General features: G+C 39.4%; 1 protein-coding gene across 7 annotated transcripts in view; it reads left to right on the plus strand.

Annotated features, from left to right (window-relative positions):
• The window catches only part of LOC310896986 (uncharacterized protein), a 102,839-nt gene that overhangs the window by 54,739 nt on the left and 35,035 nt on the right, over nt 1–13,065 (plus strand). For 4 of the 7 annotated variants that reach the window (XR_014581960.1, XM_083830061.1, XM_083830063.1 and 1 more), the window contains exon 2: nt 5,203–5,361. Coding sequence is in view for 4 of the 7 variants with exons in the window: in XM_083830061.1 (XP_083686187.1) it covers nt 5,203–5,361 (159 nt within the window). In the remaining 3 variants the exon portion in view is untranslated. Of the gene's footprint in view, nt 1–5,202; nt 5,362–5,689; nt 6,698–13,065 lie in introns of those variants that run through there. The other 3 variants (XR_014581961.1, XR_014581962.1, XM_083830062.1) reach the window with 2 other exon arrangements.

Consider the following 13,065-nt stretch of genomic DNA (forward strand, 5'->3'; position numbering starts at 1 on the left):
GGAGTCCCAGGTCTCCTGGGCTCTCTCCTCATTAGCACTGCTCCTTCCAGTCTTTCCTCCCCATGCAGAGGAACCTAGATCACAAAATCTCAGCTGTTGTAAAATTCAGGTTTTCCTGCACTGCTGAAAGCTACCTAACTAATCCTTTGACTGCCCTGTGTGCAAAGCACATTTGCTGTTTCTCCTTTACTACGACAGAAGTGTTGTGAGCATGTGTCTGAATCTGAGGTGATAGAAGATAGTTTTCCCAATCACAGCATTTTGCCCTCCTGCTATTAACCTTAAATGTTCTCTCGAAAAGGTGGTTTCCTCTTCAGAGATCTTGCAATGTCATGTGCACTTAAAACAGTTCTAATGTTAGAAGTACCCAGACATGATGCCTCATTTCAGTCTTTCATGTGGGAAGGAACAGTTAGAACACACAAAGTGAAGTCCAGAGAGTGCTGTGTTTACCCCGGGAGGATACTGAGAGACTTCACCAAAGAAAAGGAGATCCACTTAACTCCTTTGAGGATAATGATTTAGTTATACTTTTGCACTTCACCAGGGTACAAACATTAACTGAACTGTAAAAAAAGAGGACAGGATACTTACGGCTCTGGGGGCTCTCAAGATTTTGCAGCTGTTTTGTGGATACAGATTGGATAGTGCTCCTAAAGCCCATAGGTGATTTTTGGAAAAGACGATCTTTATCGTTTTGTGATTAGTGTGCATACAAATAGCTCCTTCTGGAATTCAGATAGTCTGTACTTTTTTTTTTTTTTTTTTTTGACAAATGAGTAGGGAAAAGAAGAGGTTAGCTGTGCCTCAGAAGTGCAAATCCTGTTGTTTCTTATCATACTTCGCACATTCTTTGAGGCAGGGGACCATGCTTTTCTTGCATGCTTACACAATGTGATCACCCCATTGCTTTTCTATGTCAAGTGCTACCGGTTATACAAGCAGCAAGCATAGCAATGGAAATCAAGGTTCTAATGGAAATCAGTCCATTGGAAAGCCATTTCTGTCCCAGCTAGCAAAAGCGGTTTCTCCAGGTTAGCTCTCACTGACAGCACAGAAATTTAGCTGTGATTTTCCAGGTGCTGTGATACAGTGTTACTTCAGAATATTTCACCAGAGGCAATTATAGATGAACCAGAGAAACTAGGCTACCTTTTAATCCATTCATCAAAATGTCAGATTGTCCCATACAGAGGCAAAAAAACATATATATATTGCAGCTAGATGGGCTATTCTGTTAGAAATATACTATACGGTATATAAACCTTCCTGGCTAAAGAATTGATCAAGTATCTTATTACACTGGGAAGAACAAAATACAAGAAATGTCCTCTTCAGTGGTTTAACTTCATCTGTGGGCATGCAATTGCTTGGTAGCTCTATTTGTATGGTGTGTCTCTCTCTGGTCCTGGACTAGATGGTTAAATCATTCTAAAAAGAAGTGTATTAAATGGGGATTTAAATCGTTCTAAAAAAAAGTGTATTAAATGGTGATGGCCACATTTCTTTAAAGTGTTTTCTTGTTGTCTGAAAAATATCTATGCTGAACTTACAGACATTCTTGAACTTCACCAATATCTTCAGTTTTAGAAGATTGCTAAGTATTTACAGACAAATGAGTGTGATGGCTCAAATTACGGTGCACTAGAATTACACAGTACTCTTACTCATTTTTACTCGTTAACACATTCTCTTTTTTATTTTTTTTTCTGTTTAAAAGTTGGTGACTGATCGTCTCAGATGCACACCAGAAAGAAGAAAGAATGCTTATCCCAATGCACTTTATTAGACCTTGAGCCCCTTATTTGATCTTTGACTTTTCCCCAGTTCTCCACGCCAGCACAGTTCATATGAGAAAGACAGCAAAAAACTTTTATAAGAAAGCCTGTGGGCACTTGTGATTTGCTCTGTTGTAGAGGGAGCTGAAGGAACTAGCTGATATTGCACGAGGAGCAGTGGGAGTCTCATCTGTTCCTCTTGGATTTTTCTAGCAGAAGGAATTTGGACAGAAAGGAGCCACTTGGATTATTTTGTCTAGGCTGCCTCCATCACTCACAAACAGGCCATGGATCCTTTTTATAAACTGACTGGTCAAGTACTATCATCTTTGTTAAGCATTTATTTTTTTTTTCCCCCTAACACGTTGTTGATTAGGTACCATCCTCTAAATCCATTTGATCTGGCACTGACATCCTGTAGATTAAGCTGACAGTAGTCTCCCTTCCCATGATGTTTATCACGATGTTTATTGCTATGCAGCCATTACATTCTCTCTCAGACCTCAATAAGAGCTAAGTAAGCCAAGCTATGTTCCTCTCTTACCCAGGGGAAGGCTCAGCATTTCCCTTGTGTTTTAGCCATCCTTTTCTGTGCCTATTCTAATTTACATTAATCCATCCTCAGCATGGCTAACCAGAACTGGACACTCTGCCAAGCTGCAGTACTTGGTATTACTATTGCCTCAATACATTTGGGATCACAGATCTTTATTCCTCTCACACTGGTGTGCCATAGGCAGCCTGTATTTTTCAGTCATCTGCAAGACTTTCTTTAATTTGAACTGTTGATTTTAGTGTGTGACTTTCTATCTTACACTATTCTTCTCAGTGAAAAGACTTTAACAGTTCTCTTATGCTCTCACCTTTATTCTTTGAGTTTATTTCATGCAGCATTTCCCTACTTTTCCTTTTATATCTATCTGTCCTATACAAAATAAATCCCTCAGGACAAGCAACAATGGGGTGCTAAGGGGCAGAGATAAGAAAATCAAGACATAGGCTCTCTGGGCCCTCTTAGCATCATAAAGGATCTATATCCTTTCCTGGAAGACAAATCAGAGCCAATTTGTTTCCTTTTGCTAACTCTCATTTGTTTCAACACATGATTTATCACCAGGGTCTCCTCTTACATCTCTGAAACAAACACCAGATGCTTTCCACTCTAGCTTATTTCTCCAGCCACTTCAGATTCAGCCAGCATCAATTCCAATATCTCAGGGAGGGCCATGTTTGCGCAGCCTGACAATAAAATCTATATCTTTATTCACAGCATTTAGTGAATTCATAAAATGGGGTCGATGGCATCCTAATGGTTATTTCATCTCTGGGTCAATTTTAGGCAGATCCTCAGAATACAGATGCATACAAGCACTAGGGAAGCAAAGACCCCCATCACTGTGATGGCGCAGTGAAGAAGTGGCATGTAAATTAGAAAACAGGGAAGGAAGCTGATCCCTAACCAAACATTGTGCAAGCACTGATTCTGATTTTTCACCACAAAGAGGTGGAGAGAAAAAGAGAGCTCAGCAGCTTCTCCTCCCAGTTTTTGGTGTATCAAGGTAAAAGGCAGAATTTTGGATCTGGTATTGGGAGATAAGTGTTGGAGTGAACTGGGATGGGGCTTAGAGGTGCAGTCAATTTGAATGTCCACAAAGGGAGCAGACACAGCTGTGATTTTGGCTTTGAACTACCTCCCTTTCCATGGATGGAGCGTGGTAAAGTGTGCACTGTTTAGGAGGGTACTGGGAGTTTGTAGCTCACTTTTGAGTGGTGTTCTCTCCAGAACATGTCATCCAGATGTACCTGTGATGCCATACAGTCAAACTGGGTTCACAGACTTCCCCATGCCCCCAAGTCCCAAAGCATTCTGTGCTAGCTGCAGGCCTACTGCTGCTGCTGGAGCAGGGCCCCTTTCACAGCCACCACTTCAGTAGCTGTGGGTGGCACAGCCTCTGTCAGACCTCCTGATCAGTTTTGCACTGAAATATGCAGGTTTGAGATGAAAGGCAAGAACAGAACACAAGAGAAAAATATAGTCACCTAGGGGTGAGGGCAAACACATAAATATGTTTTCTGTTGTATAAAGACTCCTGATGACTATTCCTGCATGCTTCCTTTGTGCAATCGATCTGATGGCACATCTTATGTGTGTTTTTCCAAAAATAAAAAATTAAAAAAATCAAATATAGCATTGATTCTTGGAGGTAAAATAGCAAATGGTAATACATTAAAGCAGACAGTCATTCCTGAAGGATAGATCTCTAAGAGGCGGGTGTCAGACAAGCTTTCGCTTTGCCCACAGTTTTGGACTGAGAGAACAAACCCCTATGATGTCATCACTAATTTATCAGGCCTTTTCACCTTGGGAGGTGACAATTCGTGAAACTACAGGCTAGGAAAGGGTGCAGGGTGCAAGGTGTAAGGCAACAGGTGGGGAACTTCTAGCAGGGTGCCTAAAGCACAGTCTCTGCTGTTCCACATCTGCTCAGCCAGCCCACAGTTTTCTCTAGGACACTGGTCCAACTTTTGACCACTCTCATAGGGGATTTTTTTTTTTTCCTATTATCTAATTAGAATTTCCTTTATTGCAACTTGCCTGTTGCCTCGCAAGGGCTGAATACAGAAGAAAAATCACTTTTCTTGACCTGCAGGCTACACTCTTGCTCATGCAGTCCAATGTGATGTTGGTCTTTCCAAAAAGGAGCACTGCTGACTTTTGCTCAAATCATTGTACACTGAGATGCCCACAGCTCCCTCCTGACACTGGAATGGGATTTCTCAAAGAAAGCAAGAACTCTTATCACTTGGGGTGCCCATTTATTTTAAAAAAACAATGAAAGATGAAGGAGGTGATAAACACTTCTTTCAAGTATGCTGTACAGATTTGAACCCAAGCCCCTAAAGAAAAGAATTCCTATAGAGCTCTGCTGCATGCCATTTTGAAATCTTTTGAGAATGTTTATTATACTTCTCTTACAGATCCCCAGGATTAATAGTTTTAAATACTTGGATGCAGGGGAAAAGGAAAATAAATATAATTAGCATATTTTTAAAGAAATTGGAGTGCTTTTTCATCTCCATTACTGAGAAATTGAGTCTTCTTTACTTTATATAGATTTTGTCTCTGAGAGCTTTTGTTCGAATGGTATTTGCTACGTAAAAAAACTTGATTTAGTGAGGGGATATGCTTAGAAGAGATGGAAGGAAAGTATTAGCATTTCAGTGGAAATTTTAATATACACATTAAATGGCACCAACACTCAGACAACTTGATGCTTTTATTAACTTAGACTCCTAGTCATTAAATGTTTTTCTTCTACTGTTGCTCCTTCTTTTCCTGCTTATTACTCTGGTGCTACACATCACATAATTTTCTCACATGTGGGATCTCCAAATGGTATAATCCGTGTGTTTTTTTCCACAGTACGTATACTGGACTTATGGACAACGTGATGTCTATTAACAATGAAGGGCAAATAACAATGTCTACCTTGAAGCACAAAGCAGAGAAGCCTTTCCAACATGGCTGTGATAGGACAGTGTGCACCAGATCGATGAAATGTGACACTGCCACTCAGTCAAGGTAAGTTCTGTTACTTGCACTTCTGCAATTGGAACTTCATTCAGTCCCGTTGGTCCTGGCTTGCAATAAGTATCCTAGCCAAAGGCCTGTTTCACTTTCGTGTGTAGAAAGACTCACCCAGGACTACCTCCCTATGGCAAAGAGCACAATGCATTGCAAAGCCAAAAATGATTTGTCTGAATAGGTTTTGAAACATTACTGAAGCAATGATAACAAATGCATAATAATAATAGACATTTCATTCCCTATTCTGCTCATCGTTTTAATCTTGGTGACCATAACTTGTTTTGAGCCTGAGAGATTATATAAATTTTGTTCTTTTGTACAGGGGAGTAACAATATCATGCCAATACCAACAGGGAACAGATTCATAGATCACAAATCCATATGAATTTGGATTTGTATGGACTCTCAGAGTCTCTGGGAGTCACCAAGTCTGACATTATGCCGGAGATGAGGAACTTCGCTAGGCAGATCCTTCCTGAACAGAGGAAAAAGGTTAGAGCTTTATTTAAAAATTGTCAGAAGTGAAGAAATCACTATCACCACTGGTGAATGTTCCAAGTTGATAATGATCCCCAGTATTCCAAACTACCACCTTATTTTCAATCTGATTGTATCCACTCCTTGCTTCCTAGTCATCAGAATTTGATACTTGGGGAGAAGTCCCTATGCAGATATTTTCTTTTTCTCTCAAAACCAAATCCACTGGTTCTCTGTTTCAAGCTTCTAGGAAGAAACACATCATTTGACTTGAAAAAAAAAAAAGAAAAAAGCCCTCTACTCTATTATTTCTGTTAAAAATATTTCTTGCTAGTCTGCCAGGACACAAGATAAATTATCCATTGACTGTACCCCTCATATTTTGGTCTTTACAGCAGACATAGCCGGAATCCGTTGCTGTTACTAGTAAGCAGTCACACAGCCAAATAACACATTTACACCATTGATGCATCTCAGCTCAGTAGCTGTTCCTGAGGGAGACAGTGATTCAGGGCTTGATACAATGGAGAAGGATATTCTAACTGCAAATAGTTTCCAGCTGTTCATTTAGTTGTGTATGCTAAACTCTACTAAAACTGAAAAGATGCTGAAATGTCAAAGTCGAATAAGTTTAAAAACAATTACTGAAATTAAAAAAAAAGTGGAAATAGAATAAAAAAGAATCAAGACTGTGGTTACACATTTTTGCAAAAGAGCTGCTTGTCTAAGAAGAAAAGAAAAAAAAAAGCACACCAAACAAAATATGAGGAAGTCTGAAACAAAGAGTTAATGGGTTCAGATCAGTTCTCCAGCATGGTATAATTCTCCATCACTCACTATCACTATATTTACACCTCCCACCTAGCCTTTCTCTTTCCTCTTGCTTTATTCTGTAATGGAAATGCACTGTTGGACTTCTACTGTTGACTTTATACGTTGTTTATTAAGTGTGTAGAACATATTTTGAAAGAAATATGTCCCAGGGTACATCAAGCTATGTCAGACTGATAGGCTTTCTCATACTGTGGTAAGTTGTTGAAGCAGAATTTGCTTGTGGTGAGGGCTAGAATGATTGATCTGTTTGGTGGCTTGAAATCTGTTGATTATAGGGTGTTGTAGCTTATGTAGGTGTGTGGGCAGTTTTCTAGTTTGTATTTCACTGTATTGTATAGTAGCTAGCATAAGCAAGAGGGATATTTTTAACATGTATTCTAACGCATGTTTGAACTTTAGCATATTGAAATCCCTTATTTCCTGTTTAAGGGATATATTTCTAATCACACAGCAACAACCTCTTTTGATGCCCACAGACCTTTCAGAAAAAAATTTACATGATAATTGTATTTCTGAGGTGAAGTAAAAATCAGGCTGGAAAGAAGGCATTTTTAAGGCATTGTGAAATGAAAGTAATTAACTATAAACCATTTTTCACTTAATCAATTAACTACTTACCCCTAAAATATTTATAAAAGAAGCATTGTGGATTCTCTGAAGATCGGCAGTGAGATTGCAGGTCTTTTGAGTCTACACTCAAAAGCCTTCCTACGAAGTACCCTCCAGATAATCAAGTATCTGTGGACTTTGTATAGGAATTGCAAGGGGAAATTTCATAGCTAAGCAGGAGATCAAACAACATTCTCTGTACTTATATTATTTAGAGCTTTCACAGAATTAAAGAACTTTCTTCATGAGCTCTCCAAGCACTTGACAAAAGAATATATTAGACTTAACCATGGAAACATCACCCTTTCCTTTCTCAGTTGGCGAAACTAAGGCACCATGAAGTTATAGGGCTGGTATTTTTCGAAGTGGGCTGGAATTTCAGGTGCCATCTCTTTGGGATGTTCAGCCTTTGACGCACAAAGGGTAGTTAGACTAGTCACAGTACGCTGTCTGAGGTCCTGTTCCTAGCCTGCACAGTGGAATAATGCATTGCAAAAGGAGAGCATGACATTCCCACATCATTCTTTTGCCTTTTATTTTTCTCCTACAGTGACACAAAGCTTAGCACAGTCCTCTATGCATTAGCAACCATGATTCCAGATGACCAAGTGGTTCTGCCAATGTGCTTCACAGCCCTGAGGAAAAGACAGACTCTATGTCTATGTTCAATGGGTGGATCAAAGGTCCACCCTGTAGACAGAGACAAGAGTTAGAGGGAGTCACGAAAAGCAATATTCCTGTCCTTTTGAAAAACTACTGTGTTAAATATTTACCTCTAAATAGCTGAAATTTCTGATATTTCTTTTGCAAAAAATTACCCCTCTTTCATGCTCCTTTTTTTTTTTTTCTTTTTGGCAATATAGAAACACTATGCACACTTTTTCCTAGCTTGCCTGTTTGATGCCTAGGTCACTTTTGCTGTCAGAATCTATTTATTGAATAAAACTGTTTTGTGTGTTTTTTTTTTTTTCTTCTCAAGATACAGTGAAAAATGTGCAAGAGCTCCCAATACAGTGATGTTGGTTACTAGGAAACAAAGTCCCCAGAGACCAGAGTAGGAGCACAAGCCTTGGACCACAAAGATTTATTTTGAGGAGGACCCTACAAGGGTCGGAATTAAAATAATAATAATCCAAAAAAAAAAAGCTTCTGCTGAAGGACAAATTTAAAAACTGAATTGGGTGTGTATAAAACAATCTTAAAAGAGTCTTCACTTGTCCTGAGAAGATGTTTCATATAATAAATAGACTCTTGGGGTTTCTCTCAAGAAAGGAACTGAAAACATTCTTGAGTAGAAGAAAAAAGATCTGCAGAAACCACCGAGGGTTTTTCTTTTCCTTGGTAGGAAAAAAACTGCTGCTTAGATCTGTACACAGTCATGACAGGTATGAGACCTCTGTCTCTACATGGGCTTATACTGGTTAATACCGTCAGCCTCAAATAGTGAATGCGTGCTTGAATATGGCTTTGGAATATGATCTTTGTTAATATTTGTGATTTTCTTCATTACTGTCAGCTAATTGGCAAAATAATACCTTCAGGATAAAACCCTATCCAAGAATGGTGAGAGTCTTCTATACATTTGTCAAATATTTGCATTTTATGCCCATTCAAAAAAGGAAATACAAGTCAGGTGGAGTCAAGAAAATGAGAATTATAGGAGAGAGTTCATGAAGAGAGTGCGAGACAGCTCAGAGGAACATGGGAAAGACCCACAGCCAGGCCTTGGACATAATGGAAAGGGACGCTTCCCAGGAATCAGAAAAGACTGCAGAATCAGCTACAAATCAGGATGTTATTGCACAGGTTGAAACCAAGCACTGAAGCAGGTGTCTGACTGCAAAACCACAGTGGACACATGGACACTTGTGTATAAGCATTGTTCCTACACTATTTTTACTCAGTTAACAAGTTAGTACTTGTAGTTAATAGCCTAAAAAAAATCCAGCTTCATTGAGTTTAAGAACTTTTTGATCTTCTTTGGATGGCTTCCTATGAGAAGAACTGGGCACCATCACACCTACCCGACTAGGAATCCTGTCACAATTACACAATTATGTGTTTGAGTTATATTATCCAAAGGTGGTTTTTTTTGTTTGTTTGTTTTGTTTTGTTTTTCCTCCTAGACGGCTGCATGGGTCTTCTATGAGAAAGTCCATAACAGCCAGCAAGGCTATATTGGTTAAAATTCCTCAGTGTGGCCTGGAATATATGCTATATTAGAAATAAACCAGCCAGGAGTCACTGACGGCAAATTTCATCCAAATCATTTACAGTACTGAAGAAAGGCACAAAGTATCAATGTTTCAGTGGTACTTATTTTAGGGAGGGAATTGTAGGGTAAGGGCTTCTGCTTCAGCCTCCTGTAGATTTAACCATCCATCATCCAAAGGCATGTTATAGGTCCCAAAGAGATTTGAAGCAGATGAAGAGTCCTCTGCTCAAGAGCCATGAATACCACTGCAGGAGTAAGAAAATCCCTCTTGGGCCATTTCTAGAGGGACTGTCAGTTGATAATCTATTATATCTGGTCTGCAAGGACCATGTAAGCAAAGTATTGCCTCTGGCTATTTGTCTTAGATATAATTAGTGTGTGTGGGATTCTCTCATGTTTCAAAACAGAGAAAGGAGGTAACTGCAAGAGCCAGCTGGAGCCTGGCCCTACGAAGTTGATGCCAGGCAGTTTGAAACAAACACTAGTCTTTCCCACCCAGCAGTTTGAAGTGCTAAATACATCAAAGGCGGGCAGCCAGAAGCACTCATGGAGATATGCACATATGATGTGCTAGATACCAGAAGAGGAGCTACTCTTAATCTTGACAAGTTTTTCTGAGGTGAATAGAAGAATAGCAAGCTCTCTTACACTTTGTTTCAAAAAATATGAAGAAGGTAGTGGGGAAAAAAAGTAAGAAAGTAAGAAAGCAAAGATACCTTCTAGGTCCGTTAGCACCAAGATAACAGTTCTAAAAATGTTTATGGCCACTCTGAATTGGGAATAGAGTTTTGAAACTTAAAGACCTAGGAAGGCCTCATACACATCTTAGTGTGTAAAAGGCTGAAATGCCTCTAGAAGGACAAGAACTACTCCCAGACTGACCTCAAAGGAGAATGTCTGGAATCTATTTGATTTATTCATTTTCAAGCTTGAATTTGAGGGTGAGGATTGCAAATTTGGAGAGAGGAAAATAGTCTCATTTGAATTTTGCTCATGGCTCGACCCTGCTAAATAACTCTTAGGACAATAAATCAAGAACATCAACTTAGCAGAATAGTTTTTTGAACTGTCTAAAGATCCAAACAAAGAAATGTCATGTTTTACATGAACTCATTCACAACAAATGGCTATGAAATAGCTGGGCAGCTGGTACTAAAATTGCTTAATGTGGTTGATCTCAAGTAAGCCTGAGTAAAATCTAGGAGCAGTGGCTGATCCATAGTTCAGACCACCAAAATGAGATGGTACCTCTTAGTGGATGCTTGGTCCTGTGGAACTGGAAGAGATCCTTTTAAATAATTCTGGAAGCTTGAACTGCTCCCTACGAATGGCTATGTATTCATGTGCTTGGCAGGACATGTGAATGTGAAAGAAACATCTTCTTAGGTGTTAAAATACAAAGGAAGATTGAGGAAAGGCTCTACCAGCTTGTTCTTGTAACAAGTCATTTCAGTTGACTGTCATGATTTGTGGCCTTTGGGTAGCATGTTGGCTGGTATCTGTGAAGGTCTGGCATTTGCATGGTGCACTCACTCCTGTATCCTGTGGGACATGGAGAAAATAGAAGGAAGGTGAGAAGACTCATGGATGAAGACAGTTTAATAGGTGAAGCAAAAGCTGCATGTACAAGCAGAGCAAAGGAAGAATGTATTCATTACTTCACATCATCAGGCAAATGTTTAACTACTTCCTGGAAAGCAGGGGCTTCCCAGCATGCTAATGCTTGGGAAGACAAATACCGTACAAACATTCTCCCCTTCCTCCTCTTTTCCTTGAGCTTTTATTGCTGAGTACAATGTCATATGATATGGAACAGCCCTTTGTTAGGTTGGGTCAGATGTCCTGTCTGTGTCTCCTCCCAATTTATTTCCCACCCCCTCTACTGCAGGGGAAAGAGTGGGAAAAATACAAAGCCTTGTTGCTGTGCATGAGAGCAAATTCAGTGCCATAGTGGCAGGAGAAGTTTGGAAATTGCAAGAATTTAACATCAAAGTCTTACTGACCTTGTCAGTCACCGGATTTGGCTTCCCAGGAGGAATCAGAGGAAGGTGGCATGAGTCCAAGAACAAACTACTTTTGAAACTTTGTCTGTTCAAGTCAAGGACAAGTTGCCAGATTGTTCAGCTGGAGGTGTCTGCTGTACTGCACAGACATTTGACATTTCATCAAGTGTAGGAAAAGTAAAAATGAAGCATATTATTTTATCTAATGCACTAATTTCTTTGGCTTGATTTTAGTTTCCTTTTTCCTACTTCATCTATCTTCTCTGTACCCAGGCTATTTATATCTTTATTACTTTGCTACCTTCCTTTCGTGGGATGCTCCTGCTGTTTAAATAGGCTGCTAAGAAGTCCACCAGAAGTTGTCAGTTCTGGTGGATAGACCATCAGGGAATTTCTTCCTACAGTCGCATGGAAACTTTCCCATATAGGATTTATGAATTGCGTTAGTGACTCCCTCAACATTACCCTCCCTATCAACTACCCATGAACAATGAAGTGGCTTCTCCCCCTTGGCTTTTCCTTCACACACCAGCAAAACCTTGGCTTAGTTCTTTAAACCTAGCCCTTTTCTGCAATATTTTTTTTTTCTTATGTACCCAAGATGTTCCCACGAAAACTCTACAGGACCTCAAGACCTAAGACAGCTCCCTGTCAGAGTTTTACCTAAGCTCCAGTGTTAATGACAATAGTGTTATTTAATACTTAACCACCCCAGTTTGCAAGAAAAACTTTGACAAGCCTTGGAGAAGCTGCCACTTATCAGTAGAAGGACTATTTTGGAAGAAGAGACTAAAGACAGTTTATAATTAATTTACAGGAGTTCAGAAGGAGTGACCTTAAAAGAATGAAATAAGTATAAAATCCGAGAAAATATTCTGACACTGAGATGGTAGCTAGGCATAGGTAAATGATCAACAAACATTTAAGTTAATTATATGTGACCAAGGCATGAAAACAGGAGAAATGGACCCGTTTAAAGTAGTTGACAGGAACCTCATGTCTTTTCAGCATTCTCTGTATTCCTCCTCTAGATTTTTAAAAGTCTCCTGGGCTGCTCACTTCCTGAGTCATCATAATTGTTCATGCATATATCCTGCCCTGTAGAAAAAGTGATTTAATATGAGATCTCTCAGCCATCATGCACTAAAGCATGGCTCAACTTATCTTTAATTTGCTGCAGGCTAACTACGCACACAGATCACGGCAAAGGATCATCTGATGCTATCACCTTGTTCATGAAACTGAACCTTGTACCCAGGCACTTAAAAACACAGGCAAGCTGACAACTGTCAGTAGTCATTTGTAACTATTTTTTCAGGGATAATGATGAGAAAGAGAAGTAAGATGTCATCGTAGTAAAGTCTCAAGTAAGGTTTAGATAAATCATCAGAAATGGATCAAAACTATGTGTTTCAAAATGACCAGTTTACGGATACCTGAATCTATGGAGCTCATTGTCAGTTACCAGACTTAAAAGTACTTTGAACTTTGGAAATAGGTTGCTGATTATTCTGGGGGCTCCAAACCTCCTAAATAATAGATCACCACAATCTCCTCTTG

The sequence above is a fragment of the Anser anser genome (assembly GCF_964211835.1).
Source record: "Anser anser genome assembly, chromosome: 1".
NCBI lineage: Eukaryota > Metazoa > Chordata > Aves > Anseriformes > Anatidae > Anser > Anser anser.